The sequence below is a fragment of the Sciurus carolinensis genome, chromosome 2 (assembly GCF_902686445.1).
Source record: "Sciurus carolinensis chromosome 2, mSciCar1.2, whole genome shotgun sequence".
NCBI classification, from domain to species: Eukaryota; Metazoa; Chordata; class Mammalia; order Rodentia; family Sciuridae; genus Sciurus; species Sciurus carolinensis.
This window is the reverse complement of record NC_062214.1, coordinates 162,669,886-162,697,616: the sequence shown is the minus strand read 5'-3', so window position 1 is coordinate 162,697,616 and position 27,731 is coordinate 162,669,886. Positions and strand designations below refer to the sequence as shown.

The following is a 27,731-nucleotide window of genomic DNA, read 5'->3' as shown; positions in this document are numbered from 1 at the left end:
TTACTTTCTCATTCATCTTAGAGAACATGTCTCACGATCCTCACATTCTTCTCAATTTGTAATGTCTTATCTATCTTTGGCTACTTGCCTCGCCATTTGAAGATTTCAGAAAACTCATGATACTATGTCCTTTTAAAGAGATGGTAATATTAATAATTCACTGTTTCCCTATCTGTCAGACAGAGCTGGGGGATAAACTCTGTTGTGAAAGTGGGTTGGGATGATTCCTGTTTATCACTCAACTAATTGAGTAAGGCTTGTTACTTGAAAAGCATAGATATTTATATAATTATTATGATAACTAAAACTATAGTTACTATTGCCTCTCAATGTTGAATGAGAAACATGATATTCTGAATTTTAAACCAATTGTGGTTTATGGAGTTTGGACATAGATTGCACAGGGAAGAGCTTCCTGCGGGGTCTGACTGTGCATTGCTTTTCTATTCTGGCAGACTACCTGAATGCTTAGGCAGGAGAGTGGCGGTAGGAAATAGACTGTTTTCTCCATTGCCTTCTTCCCAGGCATCTTAATAGAACTTTCTCTCATGTGCTATCACCTAAAACCCCTTGAGATTATTTTGGACCAGCAAAGTATAATTGTAGGCAGATATGACAGATTTTCCTATTCTGAATTTAAAGTTGATAAGCAATCTTTTCAACATCAGAAAGGAAGAGTATACATAAATGCCCAAGAATTTAAGAATTGAAACTGGCAACCTTGCCTCCCTAGTTGAAAATGATCTGATGAAACCCACAGCGTAGGGAGACTACACCAAAAAAAAAAAAAAAAAAAAGTCTGGGGGGGACCCGAAGAAGTCATTTCCTGTGACCGGCTGCCTCAGGCATGTCAGTGTGCTAACGACCCAAGTACCTGCCTTTCTTCTTCAGGTGGGTGCCATACCTCCCACCCTCACTTCAGGGTCTTATGAACAGACAAAGCAACATCAATCCATACTGCTTTACTCTCCAGGTTCTTTGTGCTATCTACTCTTTTGTGGATGTAGGAAGCTGACCACAGCAGGGAAAATACTGTTTATGAGATGAGATGTCACAGAAGGATGAAGTTGGATCAAGTGTATCTACCATCTGAATAGCAACAACAAAAAACAATAGCCAAATCCACTCACATTTATTAAACTCTGCTACCTGTACTGATGGCTAGCTTTCTAAATCCCCATAAGTCCTAGATGAAATAAGTTCCATTAGTATCCTTATTTTGCAAATGAAGAAATCATATATTAGAAAGTAAACAATTTGGCTAAGATCAAACCATCACTGAATTACACAGGCGAGTGTTTAATTTAGGTATATTCGATGCCAAATCACATCTTCTTGACTGCTCTATGTGTATGCACTTATTCCTAATATGGTGTGTCTCATAATTGTAAGATGTTCTTTTGCAAAAGCATGAGAGAGAGTAAGACAGAGAAATTGCATGTGTGTTTCAACATACTGGTGTGTGCAACATATTAGATGAGGATAGAGTGTATAGAAAAATAAAGCAAGGTAAATGAAGGGCAGCTCCTTTTTACATGGTGTGATTAGAGAAAATCTTGGTGCTAAAGCAGCATTAGGGCAGAGCCCCGAAGGAGAGGAGGTAAGCAGGCCAGTCACAAGACTCATAGCCTCTGCAACAGACATAGGTATAGGGGATGTAACTATTGAGCAGTGGGAATAGCAAAAGCAAAATCTCTAAAAGGGAATCTGCTTTCAAAGAACAGCAGAAACCAGATGATTTGGGGGGGAGGAGAGAAGAAAGTGCAACTCAGCTAAGTTAGAGATATACCCATTGTTGGATGTTGGTTTGCGATATAGATAATGGGAGTTATAGAAAATAATTACTTGACTGTAATCCAAAGTGCTATTTGGGGAGAGTAGGTTTAATTTTAATAGTGTTACAAAATAGAGTAACTTATGATGTTAGGTAAAATTTAAAAGAAATAAGGAACAACTAAATGAGAGGGGGAAAGATGCCTGATTTTGAGGAGAGAAGAAAGTTTAGATGAAAAACAAACTTTCTAGAAAATATTTTTTTAAAGTATATATTAGTGAGGAAGAAAATCCGACCACATCAAATCTTGTACTACCTCTACAATTTACACGGCTAATGTTAAATGTTTAACATGTGTGTATGGCAATTGAGCATTTGATTCCTATTTTTGTCTTACATCACCAATTAAGCTGGTATGTAGGCTTAGGAATGTTCCTGGCAGTCATTCCTACACTAGGAAGATTAGCAATAACTGTACATAAAAGTAGCTAAACCATACACGGAAGTGATTAAACCCTAATTCATGAAGCTAAAACCTGTCTTTCCCTTAACTGGAGTCTAAAACATCCCACTAATTCAAGGATAAGAAGATGATAAAGTAAGAGGGGCAAGAGAGAACTATCTTACAACACTAAAAGTAACTTAGAAAGTATCTTCTGCAAATGCTACAAAGGCGTGTGGCCATGTGAGCACCTTTCTAGACCATCCATACCTTGGAAGGTAGCCCTGAATGAAGGTCTCTGCAACTTAATCTTCATCAGCTTCACTGTCAATCTCCCTCTGGTGTTCAATGCTTTGCAAGTTGAGTGAGTAATTAAACTTGGATCTTTGTCAGATATGGTGTCCAAAACTATTTGTTGGGCAATTTGTTTCTCTTCCATTAAAGTCCCATTTGTCTGTTTTGACGTTTTATACCACACTATTAGATGTCAGTCTATGTGACAGTTCTATGCTGTTTAATATTGAGACTTTACAATTGTGTTTGAGAATTTGATAGAATTATTGTTCCTTGTTTTGTTTTGTTTTAGGTTTTTTTTTTGCAGCAATTCCAGTTTGTTTTGTTTTTCATGTAAAAACATTAACGTTAGAATTTTTATTGTGACAGTGTTAAATATATACATTACTCAATGAGGAGTTCATCTTTGTTATATTGGTAGATATTTCTATTTGTTCTAATTGTTTTGATGTTTAAGGATATTTTAAAATTTTCTTTATAGAGATCTTATACTTTTTTTTCAGATAGCTAATCCTTTGTGTTTAAATGGAGTAATTTCTTCTATGTTTTTCTAAGCAATGCACATATATGAATTAAAGGCATTGATTATTGTTTCTAAGTTTTATTAGTTCCCTAATTTAAAATATTTTTTGTAGTAGCTTTTTAATTGATTTTTCCAGGTGTACTATTTGCCAAGAGTGGTAGTTCTAGCTTTCTCAACCTTTTTTACCTTTAATATCTTGTTCTTGTCCAATGACATCATCTTGTACCTCCCATAAAATGTTAAATAATAAAGATAATAAGGGAATCCCAGCTTTATTCCTAAATTCAGGGAAAAACATTTCTAGCCTTTCTCCCTTAAGTCTGATCCTGGCTTTTGGACTGAGATAGATATATCCAGAAAATATCCATACGTTTAAGTTGCCTATTGCTGCATAATAAGCTGCACCAAAATTTGGTGACTTAAAACAACATTTTGTTATCTTTCACATTTCTGTGCAATGACTGGATTCTGCTGGGCTGTTTTTTCTGTCTCACGATAGATCAGCATGCAGTCGTGTGGGCTTGGCTGGGACATCCCAGATGGCTAACTATAGTGACTTAATTCTCATTTTTGTCTTTCTGTATGCCTTGAATTTCACAGGATTGACAGGGAAGTTTGATAGGAATCTTCATAGTTTTGTACAAGTGATTATTGTTAATTTTATAAAGCAATCTTTTCTTCATCTAATTTTTTAGAGAGCACTTATTATTCTTTGTCATTTTAGCAGTGATAAAATGAACATTTTTTTTTGTTTTCTTCTCTTCACTTCATTTGTGCATTGCCCGATTTTGATTGATAGTATTGTCTTTATCATATTTCTGTTTCTAAGTTGGTGAGCTTTCTGGGTTTTTTTTTGTTTGTTTGTTTCACTTCTGGTTTTTATGGAGAAAGTAATTGAGACGTGTGTGTGTGTGTGTGTGTGTGTGTGTGTGTGTGTATACATATATATTTATGTATATATTACTCCCACTTATTTCTTCTTTCTGTTCCCAGTTGTTAATTGTGTCATTTCTACATTGGAAAGGCTATTACAGTTACATTCTGTTCTGTCAGTTTAATCTCCACATCTGTTGTGTCTTAGTTTTTCTGCTAAAAATATGTATGATAAACTTCTAGTGCTGTTTTGCAGATAGTATTTGTTGCATGAAGTTTGTTCTACAGTCATTTACTCCTTCAACAAAATCTCATGACACCAATATTTCTGAAACTCTTGCACATTAAAATCAGCTTAACTTTACTTGCAGTGTTGTTATAGGACTGAACTGAATATAAACATGGTTGGCTTATACCTTTCTTTGATTATCCTTAAATGTTACTCCATTATCTCCTAGCACTGAGGAGAAAATTTAAGACTACATATTTATTTCCTTTAATTAAGTAATTTGAGGCTTTTGTCTGGCTCTTCAAAGCAATCCTTCTTTGCATTTTCTAGGAGATGTGTTAGTGTTGCCTTTCAGGTCAATTATCCTAGAGCAATCTGTTCAAAATGTAGGTTTATTGTCTTCCATTCCAGAACATTTTTCTCAATAATTTAATTCTCATCTGTTTTATGACATTATTTTGCTTTTATTGTTTAAAAAAAACTATTTGGGGATGCCAATTACATACATGTTGGATCTCCTTTGCCTAATTGTTGATATATCATTTTATTTATGTATATTTATATTTAATTTGTATATAACTTCACATATAATTTCTCTCTAATATTTTTAAACTACGTTAGATTTCATTTACATTTCATATCTTTATGTGTTTTCTATGGGGTTTTTGTTTCTGTGATTTTTCCAGTTTTTATCTTCATTTCTCTGATGATTTTACTTTGCCTTCTGATTATTTTCTGGATTCTGTTAGCTGACATTCCAGTTTCTCCAGCAGTCTTTCCATTTCTGCTTTGATTTCCTGCATTTTTGCTTTCTGATCTTTCATAATAGAGGTGATCATTTTATTAACTTTTTCTAAGTCATTGTTTGCAATAACCATCTGCCATGTGGCATTGCTTTCCTTAAGAGTAAGCCTTGTCAGTTAAGAAATTTGCTGCTCTTTCTCCTCTTTATTTCTTCAGGCATCTATGATTGGGTGCAGTGCTAGTTTATTTTAAAAATGAATTATTGTGTAAAGCAATGAAGTTCAATGAAGTTCCCTGTACCAGCTATTTGTAAGTGGTCATTGAGAATGGGCTAACCTGATATTCCAGGTTGGTCAATGTTTACAACGAAAAGGTTTATTGTTTCAGTTGATATAGAGACCTACATCTTCCAGCAAATATGGCTTTATTTGCGTTTTTCTTCCTGATGCCCTTAGTGTCTGTGATCTGAACCAGGCATATGGAGACTGCTGATTCCTGTAAGATTAATCTCTTTTCTGGATCTCTCTTCTATATGTGGGATATAGTTCTTTTTCCTTCCAAAACAACAACAACAAAAAAAAGTTTTCATTTGTAGTTTCTGAGATCTTCTCCCATGGAACTTTGTTTCCTCAGCTTATTTCTATTTCTTCTTATTGTCTTTTCTGTGAATTCTGCTGGTTTGGCCCTGTTTTCAAAATATCTTAGAATCTATCCTACTTTTACTGAAAATATAGTTTGTATTTTTCTCTTTTTTTCTTTTAGATAGTTTTCAGTGCAAGAGAGGAGAAAATTAGATTTATATCATCATCATCATATTAAAAGTCTCAGTGAGATATTATTTTTACAGAGGTAAAAGTGAAAACATGAAATTGATTCTCATAAGCTATCAAAAGGCATTTTAGAGTTGAAATTTCTTGAGAAATGAGACATTTCAATATTTATGAAAATAGGGATGAGATTATTTACAAGTGATTTTCTCTTCTTTTCTTGATAGTAAATATAACCATCATCTGGAAAACTAGAGGAAATTTATATTGCTCTAAGGGATTTTTCCCCCCTTGTCAACTTCTACCTTTTGCTTAAAAGTATGTCGGTTATAGTTGTATAGTGCATAAGGATTGTTTAAGTGATAAATGACTTTCCTTGAAGATTGATCTCACTTTCAAAACTTCAGTGGGGTTAAGAGGTTAGGTAGGTTGGGGGCATTAGTGAGAGTTTTCCAGAGTGGAGTTGTAGGGTAAAACTAAGCACTAACTTCAGAAGTCACAGAATGCTAGGAAAATTATAAAAGAAGCAATTGCAACAAAAATCTTCCATCCCACTAAATTCTGATCTATTCTAGTAGGAACTCTTACTTATAGTAGCACCTTTTAATTCATAGTTTTGTTATCTGTGGGTTCAGTTATCTATGGTCAACCATAATCTGAAAATAGTTAATAGAAAATTTTATAAATAAACAATTCATAAAATTTAAATTAGATACCATTCTGAGTAAGATGAAATCTTACACCAGCCCACTCTTTCTTTTCCAGGAGGTGAAAAGTGCATTTTTCCAGTGTATCTATGATGTACATGTCACCCTCCCATCAATCTCTCAGTAACCATCTCAGTTATCAGATTGACTGTTGTGATATTGCAGTACTTTTGTCCAAGTAACCCTCACTTAGTAGTCTAACGCTAAGTCACAATGCCTGCATTGTCCCCCTCACTTCATCTCATCACGTAGGCATTGTATCATCTCACATCAACACAAGAAGAATGTTTAGAGAAAGAGAGAGGCAGAGAGACCACATTCCCCAATCGTTCTATCTTATTATTAGTTATTTTTAATCTCTCACTGTGTCTAATTTATAAATTAAACTTTATTTGAGGTATGTATATATAAGAAAAATGGTATTTATAGGATTTGATATGATACTATATGTAATTTTGGGCATCTATTTGGGGTCCCGCAATATATCCTCCATAGATAAAGGGGGACTACTATAGTAAGTACGCTGAATTTGGTATAAAGCAGGCCTAGATTTTTTACTAGGCAACACATTGCTTGAGGTATAGTATCAACAGTAAACAGTATAATTACAATTATGTCTTTAGAATAGAGTGTTTTAATATCCAAATGTTCTTATTGTGAGTCTTCTTAAGGTCATAAAAATGGATTTACATGCTTGATTAGGAACGATTCTTAGCACTGCAGCTGGATGATCTGTGTTGTGGAGATCCCCTCCTCCATCCCCACTGCCGCTGAGATAATGCCAACAGCTCTGAGGCATTTCTATCCATAAAAGGAACCGGAGGATCATGTGTATAAGTTACAGCACACAAAGCAGAGACCTTCAGTTCTGAGCCCATATTGCTTATGCATGTGTGAAGGAACAAATAAGATTAAGTACATTCTTAGGGATGTAGTGTTAGGGAAAGAGGATGTTTTTGGTTTTATGATTTTGCTGTAGCTTGTGGCTGATGGTACATTATGTCATTCTACATTCATGGTACATTTAATAAATAAAGTGATTTATAACTAAAAAGAAACAATATTCTGTAGTGCTTTCAAGCACACAGATGCTGTCATGTGCATTATATAATTTGTGATGTTTGGGGGTTTTTGGATAACACAGATAAGTTGCTTGGGGACCCTTGCAGCATTGAGTTGTCACAGGGTTACTTGATTTCAGTGCAAAATTACATTAGAGAGAGTTGTGGTAATAAACTCAACAAAATATTTTTAGAGGCTCTCAGGGTTGAGTGAATTTGGACTATGAAAAGAGATTATAAACACTTTTAAAGAGCTTTCATGGATCATACCACCTTTTCTTTGCTTTCTTTCTTTCTTTTTTTTTTTTTTGTTTTTTGTTTTTTACCAGTGATTGAACCCAGGGGCAATTGAACACTGACCCATATCCCCAGCCCTTTCTATTTTTTTAATTTTGAGACAAGGTCTTGCTAAGTTGTTGAGGTTGACCTTGAACTTTCCATCTCCTGCCTTAGCCTCCTGAGCTGCTAGGATTACAGGTTTGTGCCACTGTGCCTAGCTTCATATCACCTTTTTTTTTTTTTTTTTAAACAAAACAAAACAAAACAAAACATGTTGAAGTCATCTTTTAAGAATGAGGTTGAATCCTAATTTGAAAAAACAGATCTATGTAGGGTAACTGGAGGGCAACATCGAGGAATACATTAATAATTAACTTTGCATGGAGTAATCTCCCTATAAAAGAAACACTGGTAGAAGAGGTGATGGAATAGGTTCGAATGGTTTTTAGGAAATAACTCACTGAATGTGCTCCCCCTTCTCTTCAACTTTGTGGATCACTTAAGATGATGGCAGCAAAGGGCAATGACCAAACATGTTATGCATAAATGTAGAACTTGAATGAAGAGGAAATAAAAATGACCTGTAACACCATGGAAGAGCTATCTATCAATGGAGATAAATTTGGCACAAAGAAGATTGGTAGGGCCCTAATGACAGGGAATGATTGGACCTCTTTCCTATGCTAATAGATCCTGCCAGGACTAATAATCCAGGTGTATAACCTTCAATTTTTACTTTTCAACCATACCCAACAGAGTGCATGAGACCTGGTGTAAGTACCTCCATGGAATACCACAGATGACTTGCACCTTGGAATTCTGTGGAAAATAAATCTCAGGTGTATGTAATTGTCCGTGAACCCCAAACTCTGCTCTGACTCAATCTTGTCACTTATCATTCAACAATTATAGGTGAGATGAGAGTAGGACAGGTGATTCTGTTTCTTTCCTCCCTCCTTTGCCCCTCTGTGTTATCCAGATAGAATTGACAAAGGCAAGATATCAAATGATCTTTGAAAGAACTGCATGCTTCTGCTTTTGTTTTCTTGAGATTCAGAGATGATACACTACAAGGCTGCTCTCATTGAAAAGTGAATCAACTCACACCAATATCATATCAGATCCTCTGAAGGGAGATGCTGCTACTATTTTGGAAATTATACAGCAATGTCATCTTCAAACCTGTCTAGTTTAAGTCCCTCATTTTATATTAAAACTTTTTTTATTGATTTATTTGGGGGGATGAGATCTTGCTATGTCACCTAGGTTGGTCTTGAATTCATGAGCTCAGATGATCCTTCTACCTCAGCCTCCAAGTAAATGGGTGTGAGTCACCATGCTCAATTAACTTCCACATTTTGTAGTTTAAGATGAATCCTGGGTGCATCTAATGAAGAAAGTGAAAGACTTCTACAATGAAAAATATAAAATACTGAAGAAGGAAATTGAAGAAGACACTAGAAGATGGAAAGCTCTCCCATGTTCATGGATAGGCAGAATTAATATTGTTAAAATGGACATAGTACCAAAAAGCAACATACAGATTTAATGCAATCCCCATCAAAAAGCCAATGGCATTCTTCACAGAACTAGGTCCTGAAATTCCTAAGGAAGAATAAAAGACCCAGAGTAGCCCAAACAATTCTAAGCCAAAGAAAGCAATGTTGGACTCATTATAATACTATACTATTATACTATAGAGCTATAGTAACAAAAACTGTACAGTATTGGTATAAAAACAGACATGTAGACCAATGGAACAGAATAGAACACAGAGACAAACTCACTTAGATATAGTCATCTGATCCTTGACAAAGGTGCCAAAAACATACATTGGAGAAAAGATAGCCTTTTAAACAAATGGTGCTGGAAAAACTGGATATACATTTATAGAAGAATGAGATTAGATCCACATCTCACCTTGCACAAAAATCAATTCAAAATGGATTAAAGACTTAGGAATCAGAGAAGAAACTTTGCAAATGATAGAAGAAATTGTAGGGTTCACACTCCAACATACAGGTGCAGGCAATGACTTTCTCAATAGGACTCCTAAAGTTCAGGAGATAATACCAAGAGTTAACAAAGGGAATGACATCAAATAAAAAAGTTTCTGCAGAGCAAAGGAAACAAGAGTGTAGAGAGGAAGTTTATAAAACAGGTGATAATCTTTGCCAGCAATCTTTCTGACAGAGGATTAATATCCAGAATATGCAAAGAACATAAAAGACTTACCACCAAAATGGACAAAATAAAACCAGATAACCCAATTGGCAAATGAACTAGACACCTTCTCAAAAAAAGAAATACAAATGGTCAATAAACATATACATATAAAAAAGTTCAATATCTAGCAATTACAGAAATGTAAATCAAAAGTACACTGAGGGACTGGGGGTGTAGCTCAGTGGTAGGGCACTTGCCTAACATGCACAAGGCCTTGGGTTCAGTTCCCAGGACTGCATAATATAAAATAATAAAAGTTGCATACAAATCATAATTTAAAAAAAAAGAACACTGAGATTTCATCTCATTCCAGTTAGAATAGCAGCCATTGAGAATGCAAATAATAAGTTTTGGTAAGGATGTGGACAAAAAGAAACACTTTTACACTGTTGGTGGGATTTCCACTATAAAAATCAGTATGCATGTTCTTCAGATGACTAGGAATGGAATCACCAAATGATGCAGCTGTCCCCCTCCTTTGTATTTATCCTGAAGAATTAAAGTCGGCATACTATAGCAACGCATGCATACCCATGTTTGTTGCATACATTTGTACACAATTCACAAGTGAAATTATGGAACCAATCTAGATGCCTGTCAAAAGATGAGTAGATAGAGAAAATGTGGGGTATATACACAATGGGATTATATTCAGCCATGAAGAAAAATGAAATTATGTCATTTTCAGGAAAATGAATGGAACTTGAGCATTATGTTAAGCGAAATAAGTCAAACTCAGGTCGGAGATCATTTTTTTTTTTCAATGTGGAAGCTAGAGAGAAAAAAGGAAAGTAAAAGGAAAGTGGGGTGGGTGGGGAAGTCTCATGAAAATAGAAGGGAGACCAGTAGACCAGTAGAGTAGAGGAAGGTGAGAGGGATGGAGGAGGGGAGAAAAAGAGGAGGTACTAAGGAATGAAATTGACCAAATTATGTTGTATTCATGTTTGAATATCTAACAATGAATCCTGTTATATATAATTATAAGAATTTTTTTTTTAAGTTTTTTTTTTTTTTTTTTTTTTTTAAAGACGATCCCTTGGGCATGTCCAAGGGGAGGTATAACACAATTCTCATTCCTTGGGCATACATTATGTTCCCCACACTGGAAAAGTTGCCATATTCTTTGTCACCATTCTCTGGAGTTTGATATATGATGAACATTTACTATCAAGTACCTGCTTCTAAGCCCTTGTTTGACAGGGGAAGCAACCTTAATAGGGGTCTGTAGTTGAGAAAAAATAGAGAGGGAGGAGGAAAGTGTGGGGGATTTTATTGCTCTAGAGACCAAGCATGACAATATAGATATTTAGACAAAGAGCACGGTTTAGGAAAAAATTCCAATTTTGCTTGTTGGATTTCAGTGTTTTAAATTATTGTATGATAGTATATATAAAGGGGGAAGGAATCCTGGAAGGATGGTTAAGATGTCACTTTTATATTTCTGTGAACACTTGAATCTTTTCTAAAAATATCCCACTCTCTTGAGTTCCTTGCGTCCTCTATCTAATAGACCAGGTCTCCATGCAGATCCTGCTTTCGAAACTCCTTCTCTTGGGTGGTAAGATGGTATGTTCCAGTTAGGGACCCCAGAGGCCAGGAGGTTCCTGTGTTTATATTACTCCCTAGAATACCCAGACTCCTCTTGTTTCTGAGACTTGACAGGAGCAGACATAAGGGGAAATAAGAGGAGTTTTGCTGTCTTGCACCAAAGCAAGGAAACTAATGGGTCTTTTTTTTTTTTTTTTTTTTTTTTTTTTTTTGCGGTGCTGGGGATCAAACCCAGGGCCTTGTGCTTGCAAGGAAAGCACTCTACTGACTGAGCTATCTCCCCAGCCCACTAACGGGTCTTAGTGGAAAAAGTATCAAGGGTTTGAGGCGGAAAGAATCTTGTCCTTGAATAATCACAGGAAAAATTTTTACTTAATTTTTTCTTTCCATAGATTTGATAGACATTGCTCTGGGGCAGACTCATGTTCTATCTTCTGAATTCCCAATTAATTCACCAAAGAAGAAATAGGCAGTCCTTCCTAGTTCCCCTTGCATCAGAGCATAATTTCCATAACTGAATTTCTATGATTCTCACAAATACCATTAAAATGTTTCTTGAGTCTTTTTTTTCCTTGATAAAGGAAAAAATTTAAATAGCATTAGCATGAAATTTGGCATATCAGAAACTGCTCCTCAAGTTGATATACTACAACCTTTCCCTTAGATGACACGCATTCCACTCCATGTGGAATTCAGCTAGAGGAAATCCAGAAGAGGAAAACTCTTCATGCACATATCAAAGAAAATTTAGGAGTTTTTAGAAAAGGAGTAAAAGAGCACAAAAAGACCAAATAAGAACAAGCACAATTTTTCTTGATTAGCAGGTTATTGATTTTCAGAACCATGAGGGAAAACAGTCACCATCAACAGACACTTTGTTTAAAGGTTGTTGGTGCCCATTTACAAAGAAAAAAAAAAGTTAGCATCTTTTAATGGGCAAATAGATTATTCTGTGGGTTGATCTTTTTTTCTCTCCAAATGCTTTACTTCATATCCCTCTGGGTCTACGTTCATTGCAGGATTTGTGGGGGTAACTGTATGTCTGTGAAAGTGGAGCTAAGTGTCTCATCTGCAGAGTTTCCTTCTTTACTTCAGGGAGACAGGCTCCTGAATTGCAAAAACTGAGGCAGTAGTGATACCAGAAAAGAAAACTGTGGTGGCTTTACCAACTCCTTGTGACCCAGAAGGCAAATGAAATGTGTTTTTCCAAATGTATGAGGTATTGAAGGCATTTATTTATACCCAAGCCCCCTGCTACTCTTTTGCACTACCATAAGAGCTAACACCTGAACATCACTTGACGTTCTGAAAATTACCTGAGGACCCACATGTAGAAAAAGATACAATGTGAAGTAATTTCTTTCACTGTGTGTATTACTATACTTAAGGTTAGTTGATAATATAGTAGAGTCCAAAATAAGGCATGGTCTCTTCTAAGTGCCTTGAGGTTTGTTTTTAGTCTGGAGTTCATGATTTCCTGGATCCATAAAAATGCACTGAGTTCTAATCACCCCAGGATAGAAAATATCTTTTCTATACTACTGAAAGTCTGTAGTAATGATGAGGTTGCTAAATTAAGTTTGGCTGGTGTGCAATATCCTTAAGAAGCTTTTAATGTGTTAACTTGTGAGAAGGGAGTGAAGCAGAAGAATAACTCAGGGTGGTTTGCGAATTACTATATACTAAATCTTGTAAGACCTGAGTATCTGTTAAAATGACAAGAGTATTCGGTACTGTAAAACACAGTGATCCATGGTAACCGTGGTGACCACAATGTCTCCTATAACACCAAAAAAAAAAAAAAAAAGAAGTATCAACTTGAGTCAAGATTGTGTTCTTTAATGTGTGGCTCTTGTACTTATATGAAGATCTCATAGCTACATTAAACTAAGATCCAAACAAATTCTGTTTTTTGATAGCCTTAGCATGATATTCCAATATAGATCAACTTGGGGATAATTTGAGATTTATTAAAATGTTGGGAGAGAAATGTAATACTCTTGTATTGGTGGACTTCAGTTCTCTACCTTTAGTTAAGCTGACCTAAATCAATTTGAATGTCAAGAGTAAAGAGCAGAAGACAGAGTGATCTATGATCTAAATGATTGTTTAGTCTGGGCTTTTCCATCCTGTAGGTCTGTGCCTAAGCATGTGACAGGACGCCCAATCCTCCTAAAAAGGTGCAAAAGCTGTGGGTTTGAAGTGCAAATTGTGAATCGCTAGAATTCATGAGAAGCTTCCCATTAAAAAAGGGGAAAGAATAGGTGAAATATAATGGGAGTTGGAAGAATCTGGGTGCATAGTCTGTGGGTAACAAGGATGAAAATTTCCTCGGTCTTCAAATACACCAAAAGTCAGTATTGTGGGGATGATAATGGGGTTTTCTCCATTGCTGCTGAGCTCGAGGGATAGGAAATGACTCTGATCTGCAGCCTTAATAGATTCTGTTTATCAAAAAGAAAAAAGATGGCATGGAGTATTATTAAGGGGATAAATGAGTGAAATGAATAGAGCAGAACATCTACCGCAAAGTTTATGCCTAATATTGACACTTGAGATTTAGCATCCACTCTCTGTCTTTTTTGAAAAGTTGGTTAAAAGCATGTTTAGGATGGAAAGTTCTTAGGGCTCTTATTTACCAGCTTGAACTATTGCAAATGTCATCTGAAATTCATTTTAACTGAGGAGAGAAGCATTTTGGGCTCTTAGTGCATACTAATCCAATATGAGTAGAGGGAAGGTTCTGGAGAGAGAGAGAGCACAACCTCTTTTCTCCTAATACCTCTTGCTTTGACAAGTATAAAGTGCCCCATTATTAGTGTAGATGAACATATTCATTGCATCTCTTGCAAGCATACCAGCTGAAAATTGCTATACTTTCTAAGAAATGAATAGCTGCATTATATAAACATCACTCATAATTCTTTGGAGGCTTATACATGGTGCATATTAAGGAGATCACTTGCTTGCTATTTTCCTCCTAATTAATCTCATTATTTGAAAGAAAAGTTATATAGCACATACTTAAGGAATTTTTTTTCCTCTAGGATATAGCATAAGAAAAACAGAGATAAAACCACTCCTTAATAGAATTAGGAAAACAACTTTATGCCTATTTAAAGCACTCAGAACTCACAACTTTGAAATTTGGAAGCAAAAAGTTTTGGAATTTTTTTTCCTAGAAAACCAAAAATTTTTTTAATGAGTTTTAAACGAGGTCAATACAATCTTTTTGAAGATACAGTTGTGAATCTTTTTTAGGACATAGGAGAATAAAATAATTTCAATATAGAAAATTATCCTAACTGTTCACCCAGGGTACTAACTTCAGTGAAGACTCATGGCTAAGATAGTGGGGCTGTTGGCTGTCATTCATTGGTTCATTCAATAAACATTTCTCTGGGCTGGGGAGATAGCTCAGTCGGTAGAGTGCTTACCTTGCAAGCCCAAAGCCCTGGGTTCGATCCCCACCACCGCCAAAAAAAAAAAAAATGCTCATCCCCAGGTATTGGGGACATAAAAGGAAACAAGGCAGAGAGAACTTTGCCTTCAGTAAGCATATTAGAGGGAGAATAGCAATGGACAATTAAATAAGCAAGATAAAATCTAAGGAGTATATAAACAAGTTTTGCAAAGGAGACCAATTTAATCAGGGTGGTCTGACCTCACTGAGGAGGTAACACGTGAACTAATAGATCTGAATCCCAATTCCACCACATCTTAGCCATGTGATATTGAACAGGTTGCTTCTGTGAGCTCTAGTTCCTCACCTGTGAACTCTACTACTCGGAGATAAGGTGAAGCTCAAGCATGGTAGCAGAGGTCACACAGGGCCCGGTACACAGGGCCTACTCTGCTATTTAATATTAGTTAATTATTGATTTTATTTGTTCACTGTGACTATTACTGCAAAAAGATCAGGAGCCAATTTTGTTCATTGTGGAATGTTCTGCTGGGGCCACACAGCACTGTTGTGTTCTTCTTTAGCTGGCGAGTAGGGTCATGTTTGGAGGCCTGGTTTACCAATTTGCATGAAGACAGCTTGAGAGACTCCAGGGGAAGGCTTGGTCCCCACCAGCACAGGGCTTGTCAACGGTTGTCCAGATAAGGGTGGCTGAGTTCCAATTATGCAATTTCTGCCTCTCCCAGATTTTGTTCACTCTCTTTTTCAGGAACCACGTTTGAGCCTAAGTGGAAGCCTTTTTGGACTCAGAGAAATTGTATTGTAGGAGGTTTTCCATTTTTGTTTTTTTTTCCTCCTCCAAATGTTAGGTCAAAGCATGAAGCAGAACAGAAGGGTTTGCAGAGGGGAAACAGATGTTTACTGTTCGTTTCATAATCACAGGGCTGGATGGATATGGAAGAACAATAATAGTTTCCAAGGCAGAACCGCACTCAAACTGCCCCAAGGATTCCAGGCTCTTTCCTGTTGTTTAAAACTCCTTTGCTTCTTCCCAGGAGAGTAAGTGTTTTCTAACTTCCCTTGGTGACCCCTCCAGAGATTTTACAGTTGCCCTGATTTTTTTATGTGCCGCAGTCTCAGGGAAAAGGAATCCACACTCATGCAGCTTTGCAGGTCATGCTGAAGGTCAAGACTTTACTCCAAGCACTCGAGTTGACCTGGTCACTCTCTCACTGCTATGCCTGATGATTCTCATGTGCCCTGTTCCGAATTTGGAGGCTTCTCTACCCTCCCTGCACCAGCCCTCTCCCAATACTTGCTGATTCTGTTTTCTGAGTTCACTTCCTTCCAGGGTCTCTCTCCATGTCCCAACAATGGGTACAGATCTTTTTTGAGAGCACCCTGTTTCCTCATTTAGGAATCTGCTGGCTGTTTCTGACAGACTCTAGAGGCCTCATCTGTTTCACACAATCTGTTAGAAACTCCCAAGTCAAGCAGTTTCATATGCCTCTCTGTTTTTAAGTTGTTTTTTACTGATTGATGTTTGATTATAGAATTGCTCCTTTTGGCTTGATTTATAGACATCTTCATAGCATAGAGAAAGGTTCGCCAAACTTGCCAAATTAAATTAGCTTGAACTATATAGATTTATGATATTCAAGTGGTTTTGAACTACAAAATGGCAGTTTCACAGGTTCTATCTAATAAGAAATGCCCAAGGTGCTTGTCGAAGTTCATCATCACAGCTCTGTCTTTACTGGGTCCAGTTTAGCAGCCTGGACATGGATTTCAGCATCTGCATTTTTGAAAATCATTTTTTTTTATGACCAGAAAAGTCTAGAAAATACACATATATCATCTATATTGAGTAAGTAGCTAATTAAAAAAATGGTGTTTAGGGCAGTTTGTCTTGGTTATATGTGACAATTGTATTTGATAGAAGCAATTTCAGCCTAGTGACTAGTGAAGATTACCAAGTGTCAGTTAAAATCTGTCCCTTTTTTGGCACATAGCTGGCTTCCCTTGAAACGTGTGGCCCACAGTTCACATTCTTTTCGTGAGATGTGGACAAAAGGGAGGCACGCCATGTGTGGGACTGGCCCTCACCACCACTCCTTGCCTTCATGACTCCATCGTCTTTCAGTTTCTGCCATCTAGATACAGAGCACCACAAGGACTTAGTGATGGCAGAGTCAAAGATGGAAAGAGGTAGATCCCTGAATGACCACATGGACTAGAACCATCTCTCTAACCTGAATACCTGCTCAGGTCTCTTACATGATCAAGAAACATGATTCTGATAGTTTGAGCCATTATATATTTGGATCTATTTGTTACAGCATCCTCACTTTCCTGGTAGTGTGATACCATCATTTCAAAAACCTAAAAAGCATGCCATTGGCTTAGCTGTTAAGTGGCAGATGGTGAGAAAACAGATGATTGGATACATGATTTTGTAAAACTGTTTGTGAAACCTGGGTAATAAACTTAGTTCCTACTGAGTTCAGAGCACTCTATGAAAAGATTAAATAAGCAGAATGTCAATGTGTATTAGTTGGTACTTTATATGTTTAGCAGGACATTGAAGAAAGGCAAGAGCTGAGTTGGTTGCTTTTTTAAAGCAGAGATTGATAGACATTAGTGACCTTACAGAGTTAAAAAAAAAAAAAAATGGATTCTGGGCTCTACACAAATAGTAGATATAATTAAGAAAGAATTTGAGCATCAAATATCCATGAAGATGTCTGTTAAATCTGCTCTCTGTCTAAGCCTACTGTTTCAGATTCCATGTGGTTATTGTTAATTTGAGAGCAAAAGGAAGCACACAAAACATATTTAAAAAGTACATCTAAGAAGGACATGCATTGATTGGTCTTGGATGCAGTTGTTGGTACAAGGAACTTACCAGAAGCCTGGTAAGCATTTTTCTTTTTCTTTTTCATTTTTGGCAGTTCTGGTGATTGAACCCAGGGCCTCGTCCAGGATAGGCAAGTGCTTTATCACTGATCCACACCCCAAGGCCTTTAAAAATTTTTATTTTGCGACTGGGTCTTGCTAAGTTGCCCAGGCTGGCCTGAAATTGTGATTATCTGCTTCAGGCTCCTGAGTAGCTAGGATTACAATTGTGGCCACCATGCCCAGCTAACCTAGTAAGATTTTAAAATTTCTTTTAAAGTTTTTAAAAATATTTTTTATTGGTACATTACAGTTATGCATAATGGCGGGATTTCTTGTTACTTATTCTCACATGCACACTGTATAGCAATATAATTTGGCCAATATCATTACCCTGTAGTTACCCTCTTCCTCTCCTCCTCCCTTCCCCTGGTCCCTTTCTTCTAGTCTATGGTTCTTTCTTCAGTTTCATGAGATCAGCCCCTCTTTTCTTTTCCTTTTTCTTCTCCACATAGGAGAGAAAACATACGACCTTTGACCTTCTGAGTTTTAGTTTAGTAAGATTTTGAGGGAGTTACATTTCCTAAGAATCTCCAAGCTTGGACTGAATATGCTTATGACTATAAAATGACAGTTAAACCCCCAAAATTACACAAGCAAGAAGCAGGCTGAGAAAGTTGTGTAGTCCCCAAGGTCCAATTCACATGTGGGTCATAGAGGGTAATGGACAAAGAGGAAAGGTATTTCTCCTAGGCCACAGCATCAGGGTTAATTCAAGAACCTTCCCAATGAAGAATCCCAATGCTTGCCATTAGGATTTTATTACTGATATGTGCCTCCCAGTCTTTTCTTTCTAAAGGTGGGTATTTTTTTTTAATTTCTTTTTATTTTGGTCCTTCCATTCCTATCCTACCATTGTATGAGGGGTGATTGTGCATATGTCCTACATAATTAATCTCTTGTTGGACAAGAGGGACCCACCTCTTGATCAAATTGAGAAGACTGTGCATCCCTACTCATGCTGGACTTGGCATGGTGGCAGTAATGGTGGGATTCTGGGGAGAAGGGTGATTTTGTTTTATATGTGAGAAAAGTGCGTAAGGACATTTGGTGGCTGGAGAGATTGCTCATTACCATAAAAATCCATCCTCTCTTCTTTGGCACATAGATTGTCTTTTTCTCAGCCTCCCTTAAAATGAGGTGTGGCCTTCTGACTGGAATCTCTTGTGGAAAGGAACCGGAAATGATGCCTATTACTTCCAGGCCTGGTAGATGAAACTTCCATTAGGTTTTTCTGTGCTCCTTCTCATTAGGATCATTGAATGCAGATGAACTATACCATCCTGGTGATTAGAGGGAAGTATTCTGAGTCCCTAGGTAACCACATCAAGGAAAGGAGGAAAGTAGCCCTGCTGACTTGAATATTGGACCAGACGCACAATATTAGCAAGGAATACCCTGCCACTAAGTAAATCCACTATATGTTTCTGTCTGTTTGTTACAGCTAGTTAGTATGCCCTAACATTGACTTTTAAATTAATGTTATTAGTTATAATAACATAATTAATTTACTGCTTATGTTGTTTGTTATTCTCTGGTCCCCACTTACTCCATTACAGGTTTTAACCTTGGGAAACTTGATTAATATTTTTGTGCACTGGTTTCTTCGACAGTAAAACTGAGAAAATAATGGCATCTCATAAGGTCGTTGTGAGGACACGGTGAATTAATAGATTAAAAAATACTTCAAATATGCCTGAATCCGTAGCACAGACTGTGGAAGTGGATAGCTCTTGCCATTTGGTTGACATATTTTCCATTGGCATCACAGTTTCATGATTCAAATCACCACACTGCTTGTGTGTGCATATGTGGCAATAATGAAAGGGATACTGTGTTTGAGAGCAAAGAATACCATAGATAAAAGCCGTACTATGGACCAAAACAAAAGGCTGAGCAAAAGTACACTAATCACATCCTTTTGTGAAAATTAGCACATCTAAAAAGTCAGTGGACTTCAGAGTGGACTCAGGGACAATGTCAGGCCACTCTGACTCAGAGTTGACCCCTATTGAATTCACTATGAGACTTATTCCCAGAAAACATTTGGTTTCTGCTAACTAACCCAGATAGTATTTGTTTGTGGGAAAGTAGATTTTCAAACATACGAGAATCTGCATCTTAATATTGAGGATAGGACTTCCACAGATCCTTGTGGGTTTTGTGCTTGGGACTAATGAGGGAGGTACTTTCTTGGAGTTTTCTGCCCTGTCCTTATGTTTGTTGCCTGTCTTCATGCTGCCTTTGTAGAACCGGGCACTTGTATCCCAAAACATGGGGGTTCAATGTACTGAGCTGACTCTAAGTGATATTTGCTGTTTGCCCCACAGGAAGAAGAGGGTGGTTTAATAAAAGCTTTCCCAGCAGCTGTTTACCTAAGGTCAGCTTTATGAAGCAGTTCCTAACCTGCACAGTCAAGGGACCCTAGCTGTGTAGAGTTAAGTCTTGCTCAGAGGGCACCTGTCCACCAGGCCTTGGTTGCTGTCCTTGGTGTGCTGCTGTTTAAAGCTGGAATGCAGGACACAGGGGGATGAGCAGATGCAGTGTCCAACCCTGAGGTGGGTTTTCCTTATGCTACTTTGGTCATAGATACGTATTTCTTTTTCCCCCTCATTTGTTAGTCTGTCTTTCTTACTAGCAGGAAAAGAAACCCACATTGTACCATCTCTGCAACAGTTCACTTTCTGAGTGCAGTTTCCACTCTGGAAGCCTCTGGAGAAGGTTACCTCCTAAGCATCACAAGGTAGACTGTGGAAGGAACTAAAGAGCTGCTGTATGATTCCTGCCATTGTGTCTTTAGCGTTGCCTCCCAGAGTCCAGAAACAGCCTCCACACACATCACCCTGCCCCAGAAAGAGACACTTGGGTCTTTGGGGTGGGATGGGATACCTATAAGACTTGGGTTCTTGAGTGTCATTGCATTTAGAAGGAACAGAGTAGGTGATTCAATTGGTCCTCTCTTTTTCTCTTTCAAGAACTTCTTATATACTTTTTTTAAAAAACATCTTTTTATGTGGTGCTGAGGATCGAACCTAGTGCCTCACACGTGCTAGGCAAGCACTCTACCACTGAGCCACAACCCCAGGTCTCTTATATACTTTTACTTAAGGTTAGGAACCTGATGATTTATTTTATAGGTCCGCAAGAATTGCTTTAGGTTTTCTTATGGCTTACAAAAAATACTCATCATTTCTTTGGTGTCTTCAGAAAGAACAAAAGTGAAACTCCTGAATAAATTTTCCCATCTGAGCAGAACTGTGACACAGCTCTTTATAGGCCTGGGACACTGTTTTTATTCCCTCTTACTATTTTTATGTCATTTCCCATGCCCCCAGCCTGTGGACTGGACATTGTTTTCCCTCCTGCTCTGGTCATTATGGTTGTGACTGTATCCACCTTGGCTGACTGCTGTTCAATTTGGTGGAAAAGGTTAGCACTGATTTTCAGCTCCCTATGAGAGCCGCTTCCTTTTACACCTCACTCAGCTGATAGAGTAGCTGGATTTTCCTCTTTTCCATGAATTGTGTTTATTTCCTGCCTAGGCCGTCTGGGTTTGAAAAAATTGGCTTAATGAGAATTTTCAAATTTGATGGTTTTTGACAAAAGAGCTGTTAAGAGGGATGGGTTTTGGAGAAATATCCTTAGGTAAAATACATTTTAATTCAAAGGATGGTAGCAATGGTAAGTCAGAAACCTCATAAATAGTTTTCAACTGGATTTGGCTTATTTTATATACCTGTATGCCCAAACATAAAAGCCATGTGTTCAACCTAACTTATTCAGCACATGATCAAACTAAACTCAAAATTCAAGTCTTATGTCATGTGTCACACGAAACACTAATAGATAAGAATATTTTTTCAGGAAAGGGTTCACTATGAAATTTAAAGCTATAGATAAGGATAGGGTGGGAAGATAAATGTGATTGCCTCTGGTAAACTGTGAAAGCTTTAAGTTGGGAGAACATCTTGTATCTTTCCAGGAGCGAGCAGGAAGCAGGGCCCAGAGATGTTTTTTTTTAGGTACATGTGTAACAAACGTGAGTGACCCACTGCATGTAGCTACTCTGTAGCCCTAGCCCTCTTTGAATTTGGGTGATTCTGAAATGTGCTCTCTATAAAAAACTACAAGAGTTTGAATGGTCCATCCAAAGTTTAGGCTAGGTTTTGAATGAAATGCAAATGGAGGAATACCAAGTGACATTTACACATTATGGAGTTTCACTATAGACAGATCTGATACTGTCCACACAGGTCAAGACATTTAATACTGTATTATAATCACAGTAGGGATAAAATGACTATCCAAAATGTGAACAAAATAGTTCAAAAATAGAACACATCTAATAACTGTTTTTATAAGTTTATTTCTAAAGAAATATCTGTTGGACCAGCAATTTGTTCACTTTTGTCATCAAAGTCCAAATGGATCAGGAACTGTCTAAGTGCTGAAGGCACCAAGATAATTAAGACATACTAATTAATTTGTTCAATGACTATTGAGAGTCTACTGTTTTTCAGAAGGTGCTGATTTTAGAAGTTGGAGATAGCAAATAAATATGTAGTATTCTATATCATGAAAAAGATGTAGCAGAATAGGAAGTCAAAGCGAGCATGTGTGTGTGTGTGTGTGTGTGTGTGTGTGTGTGTGTGTGTGTGTGTGATATGTATTAAATAAATGAAGCTAAGGGGATCTAGGGGAGTGTCAGGATAGGCTGAGAGCAAGTGTAAAGTCTTCAAGGCAAGAGGAGTTTGGCACTTTTGAGGAATAGCGAGATGGCTGGTGTGGGGAATGTTAGGAGATCAGATGGGAGAGAAATCAGGGACAGAGTCACGGGGTGCCTTGCACACCTGATGAAAGATGGGGTCTGAGTGCCGAGGGAAGCCCTGGGAGGAGGTGAGACTCTGGATGGTCCCTCTGCCAGTCGTGTGGAGAATTGACTATAGGGGGAGCAAGATTGTCAGAAGGGAACCGGGAGGTGATCATTGTAGTTGGGTGAGAGACAGTGGTGGTTTGGGACAGGAGAAAAGACAAGAGCATAGGTGTCAGGTGATCAGGTTTGAGATGTACTGTGTTTTGAATGTTAAACTCATTGGTAGGAGCAGGGCCTAGAAATTAATGATTTGAATGAAGAGAGAGAAGGGTGTTTCAAAGGAAGAAAGAAATAAAGGATAGCACTTGTTCCCAGTCACTGCATAGAAGGTAATGGTCACATTCTTATGGGGGAGGAGTAGGGAAAGAGTGAATTGGGGACATTAAAAACTTCTCTTTGCCAGATTAAGTTTGAGATGCCCACTAAATATCCTAAATGGTCAGTTCGGTATCTGAGTGTTCCGGGTTCTGGGGGTATAGATATCAGTTTGGGAGTTATGAGTATATAAATGAAATTTTAAGTCATGAAACTAGATACCATGAAACTAGATACCTGGTTAGGGCATGAACCTCAATAGAGGAGAGAGGACTAGTGGACTGAAGACTGAGGTATGCTAACATTTAGTGGTTGGAAAGAGATGGAGGCAGAGGCAGAGGAGATGAAGAGAGGTTGCTGGTGAGTGTACTAAACACCAGTAGAATGCGGTACCCCAGAAACAAAGCGCAGAAAATGTTTCAAGAAGGAGAGTAATAAACCATACAAATGGCTTCCAAGATGAGGACTAGATTTGGCAAGGCATGGCCCCTTCCTCAAAGGAGTTCACAGCACAGAGGAGGATGGGAAAATAAGGAAACATAAATTGTGATACAATGGTGTCATGCCTCAGAGATGCAAACACACTTCCGGAGATGGACTGAAGACCGAGCAGGGATTGTCCCTAGAGAGTCAAAGAAAGCCACATGGAGGAGATGTATTTTTGGATTCTGGGTATTTAGGAAGAAGGGCTTCAAAACCAGGATTCATAGAACTTAAAAAAATTTTTTTAGTTGCTTGTTGCTTTTTCTGCCATCATTTTACAAAACTGGTATTTCCTTTCCCAAATTAATATTCTACTGCTACAACTTCACAAACAGTTGCTAATTATCAGCATATGTGACAATTATTTTGTAAGGACAATAATGCATTCCACCATACTCTACTCTTCTATAGGATATTCTTGGAATTACATCTTCCCTTGTCAGACCTTTATCTTTTAGTTACATTTTAATTCACTTTCACAGGGGTACACAAGTGTATAGACTTTACTCTAAATAATAACTGCTAAAAACACTATTGCTTCTCACATGTGAGGTTCTAAGAACTTTATACAGTAGTTCATTTTGTTCTCACAACCTATTTAAATACCTTTATTGTCCCTGATTTTATTTTGTCATAACTGAGGCACAGAGAGGTTAAGTAACTTGCTCAAGACTGCAGAATAAGTGACGGAGCCAGGATTAGAACTGGTCACCTGACTTTGGAGTTCATTATCATATTGCATCCAGAACAGTATGTTGTACCTCCATCCTTACTGTTATATTTCTATGTTCCTGGGATGAGCAGTTAGTTATTAGGGAAAAATCTTTAAGAGATAGGCTGTCTTTGATTTCATTTGCAATCTTTTAAGACTCAGAACCCTGATGACAGGTTGTCATTTCAGAGTGGGTCAGGGGAACCCAGGAACTGGACATTGGCTGGATCCAAATGGAGAAGAGTACCTTTAGGTCTTTAACAATTGATTGTAGATTGCCACATGACTGTGCACGGATTTATGTTCAACCACAGCATGTGTGACGAGGGTGGTAGCAAAAGCAGCAAGAGTGTTGTGACAGAGTGTCCTCTGCTGATAGAGGTGACTAGCGCATTATGATTCCAGATGCATGGGGTCCACACCTTCATTTCCTTGTTAACTTTACCAAAGGCACAGGAGATGATTTCACATTTAAAGAAGTACAAAATGTAAGGCAAAGCAACCGTGGTTAGGAATGCCTACTATGTGCAAGGGATTGCTCTGGGTACAGTGGCTGTGGTTTCCAGGGTGCTTAAATAATACAGTGGCCAAAGTCTGATATGTTTTGATGCTCAAACCCCAGTCAGTGTGTGCATAATTGAAATAGAAGATAATTGGATCCTAGCAGAATCTAGATATGGTTCAGTCTTGGTTTGATCTCTAATGTGTCTTTTAAGAGGTCGATTTTATTTCTAACGATGGTTTTTTTTTTTTTTTTTTTTGGGTGCTGGGAATCGAACCCAGGGCCTTGTGCTTGCAAGTCAAGCACTCTACCAACTGAGCTATCTCCCCAGCCCCCGATCGTTTTATCTTCTTCCTGACACCACTGTAATTGGTTTACCCAATAGATGAGGCTTGGGATATATAATTTTTCTAAGCATTTGAAGCCTCCCCTTTTGGTAGATTTTGAGTTCTACCTTTGATCTAAAAGTTTCTGAAATAAGGTGCTCACCACTTTTCTCTTCATGGCACAAAGAAGATGTAGCATAAATAACTTTTGCTATGATGTTTTCAGGACCAGTTTGTGAGTAACTTTCTGAAGGCATACAGCCATGAATTTCATAATTAGTTTTTCCCTCCAAGATGAAAGTATATCTGCTCTTCTCTATATTCTACTCTCTTTAAAGTGCTTTTTTCAGGGCATAATTATTATATTTTCAGCAAAGTTTAAGGAATGCAGCATTAAAATTTTCTCATAGTATCAAGTGTAGAAAATTTGTTGGGAAATGGATCCTGTACTCAGTGTGGCTCTTTCCTCCTCTGCTATGTGGTTATGTATGTGCATGAAGGTGGGGAAAGACGTAGGTGAATATCCAACTCTGGAAAAGAAGCTACTTCCTATGGAAGGAGGATTTCAAATGGCCACAGAGCCAAGCAAACACTCACACTGGCTTCCTGTGGGCCATTTCCTCTTTGTAAAACTGATCCAAAGCCAAGGTGAAGAAAAAAAAATATTCCTCTTTCAAAATCTCAAACTCTGACAATTCTCCATTCCGAACACTGTTCAAAAGAAGTTATAAAATGAACACTAATGTAAGTTTGAAGAATTTCATGAATTTGCATGTGAGAAACTTCATAATATTTGTTTTGAAAATTAAGAGAACAAGTCAGAGTCAAAATTGGAAAATTCAAATCATGCTATTGCACTGACAAGTAACATCTATAAACTTCAGAATATTCAAAAACTGAAAGTCCACGGAAAAAAGTCATGACTACGATATCTTAACTGCGATGCTTTAAAATATCTTACACTTAATCTTGTCCTTTTGGGACATGTTTTAAGATATTCAAATTCTAGTTGTACTTTTATTTTAAAAAACACATCAATTAAAAATGTTTCTTTTAATCCAAGGTACGGATTACCTAATTAATATTTAAAAACTTCAAAAACTTTTTCTCCCCATCTAAAATTCCAAGAAAGTGAAAGTACAGTATTTTGGTACCAAGTACTCTAGAAAAGATGAGTGTTTTATTTATTAATCTGAGCATTCCCACTTGTAAACAGCATGAGACGAAGAGATGAAATGTAGCAAGACATTTCTTTCATCAGGTGTTTTTTTTTTTTTTTTTTTGGAAAGGAAAAATTATGATGCGATTACACTATATCTTAAAATGTTCACAATAAAAAGTTGATGAATCTTCAAAGAAATGACTAAAATCTCTGGCCCAAAGTCTAGAGGGCAGTTCAGAGTATTTTACCAAGGGTTATTCATTTGCCTTGGTGGTGGTGGTGGTGGGGTGTTATAATACAATTTGATGCACAAATTCTTCTCCCCACAATCCTGGCAAAAGTCCTTGGGTGTATTTTTTGCTGGTCTCTACAGTGACTGCCAGGCTCCTACCTAATACTGACAGTGAACTCAGCTGGGCCCCTCTGAACTTGGGGTCCGGCCTCCCACACTGTGCATCTGGATGCAGGGAGTCCCATTTTTTCTTACCTGCATAGTGGTCGAACACAGTGGGCACGTAGTCCTCGGGGAAGGCATCGTTGGCATAGCTCATCAGCAGGCAGGTTTTCCCCACAGCACCGTCCCCCACCACCACACACTTCAGCATCTTCTTCTCCTCGTTGCCACCGCAGCTGCAGCTGCTGTCATTTCCCTCTTTGCAGTTCATTCTTGCTGCTCCAGCTGCTGCTATTGCTGCTGCTGCTTCCAAAGCACATGAAGCGGCGGGAAGTGAGCTCCAGGCTGGAGTTTACCCTGCCTTACTTTGGCTACCTTGGGTCATGCAGGCATGTCTGGGGCTGGTATATGCCCTGTTGCTTACCATTCTAGTAAAGTAAGGTAACAGACACTTGGGGAATTATTAAAACGGTCCGTCTATCCCTCTTCCCTATCAGGTTCATTTAGGAAGCGCAGCTTTCCACAGAATTCTAGAGGCTTCCCAGCAGTTCAGAAATTTCAGCAGCCTGAGGGTTTCACTCTGCTCTCCCCCTCTCCAACCTGGCTGAAGGCACGGCGGAATTTTGCTGAATTGTTCCCATTTTCCACTTCACATCTAACATGGAGGAAAGCTGGGGTTTTTAATGGAGTTTCCCCCCTGCTTCCTCCGGCTTGCCGAGTATCAGGAAATCATGGGTTTCCTGCTGCATTCCATATTAGGATCAGTGGGCTGGGGAAGGCTGCGACAATGGGAGCTCTGTGTGTGTGTGTTTGTACTTCTGGGGAGGATGCCAGGACGTGGAGTGGGAGAACACTAGGGGTCCCACTGCAGGCTGAGCCGTCAGACTTCCTGTTCTGTCCGCTGCCGGTCAGGCTGTTTGCTTGTGGCTGGCTGGGAAGAAGCTGACGAAAGGATGGAAACCGGGGAACGGTCTGAGTGAGCAGAGAACCACACCAGCAATTGAAGGATAACACATGACATCATCCCTCACTGAGTCACCAGGGAAAAGCTCCGCAAATTAAAAACGGACAGTTTTTTTTTTTTTTTTTTAAAACTTACTTAAAATGAGAAACCTCAGGAGATTCTTTTCTGTCATAAA

At 38.0% G+C, this 27,731-nt stretch overlaps 1 protein-coding gene across 1 annotated transcript in view; it reads right to left on the bottom strand.

The window, feature by feature from the left end:
* The window catches only part of Rhoj (ras homolog family member J), an 85,754-nt gene extending 58,338 nt beyond the window's left edge, over positions 1-27,416 (bottom strand). The window contains exon 1 of the mRNA XM_047539555.1: positions 26,686-27,416. Within this exon, the coding sequence (XP_047395511.1) occupies positions 26,686-26,863 (178 nt within the window). The 5' untranslated portion in view covers positions 26,864-27,416. The remainder of the gene's footprint in view (positions 1-26,685) is intronic.
* Between the last annotated feature and the right edge of the window lie 315 nt (positions 27,417-27,731).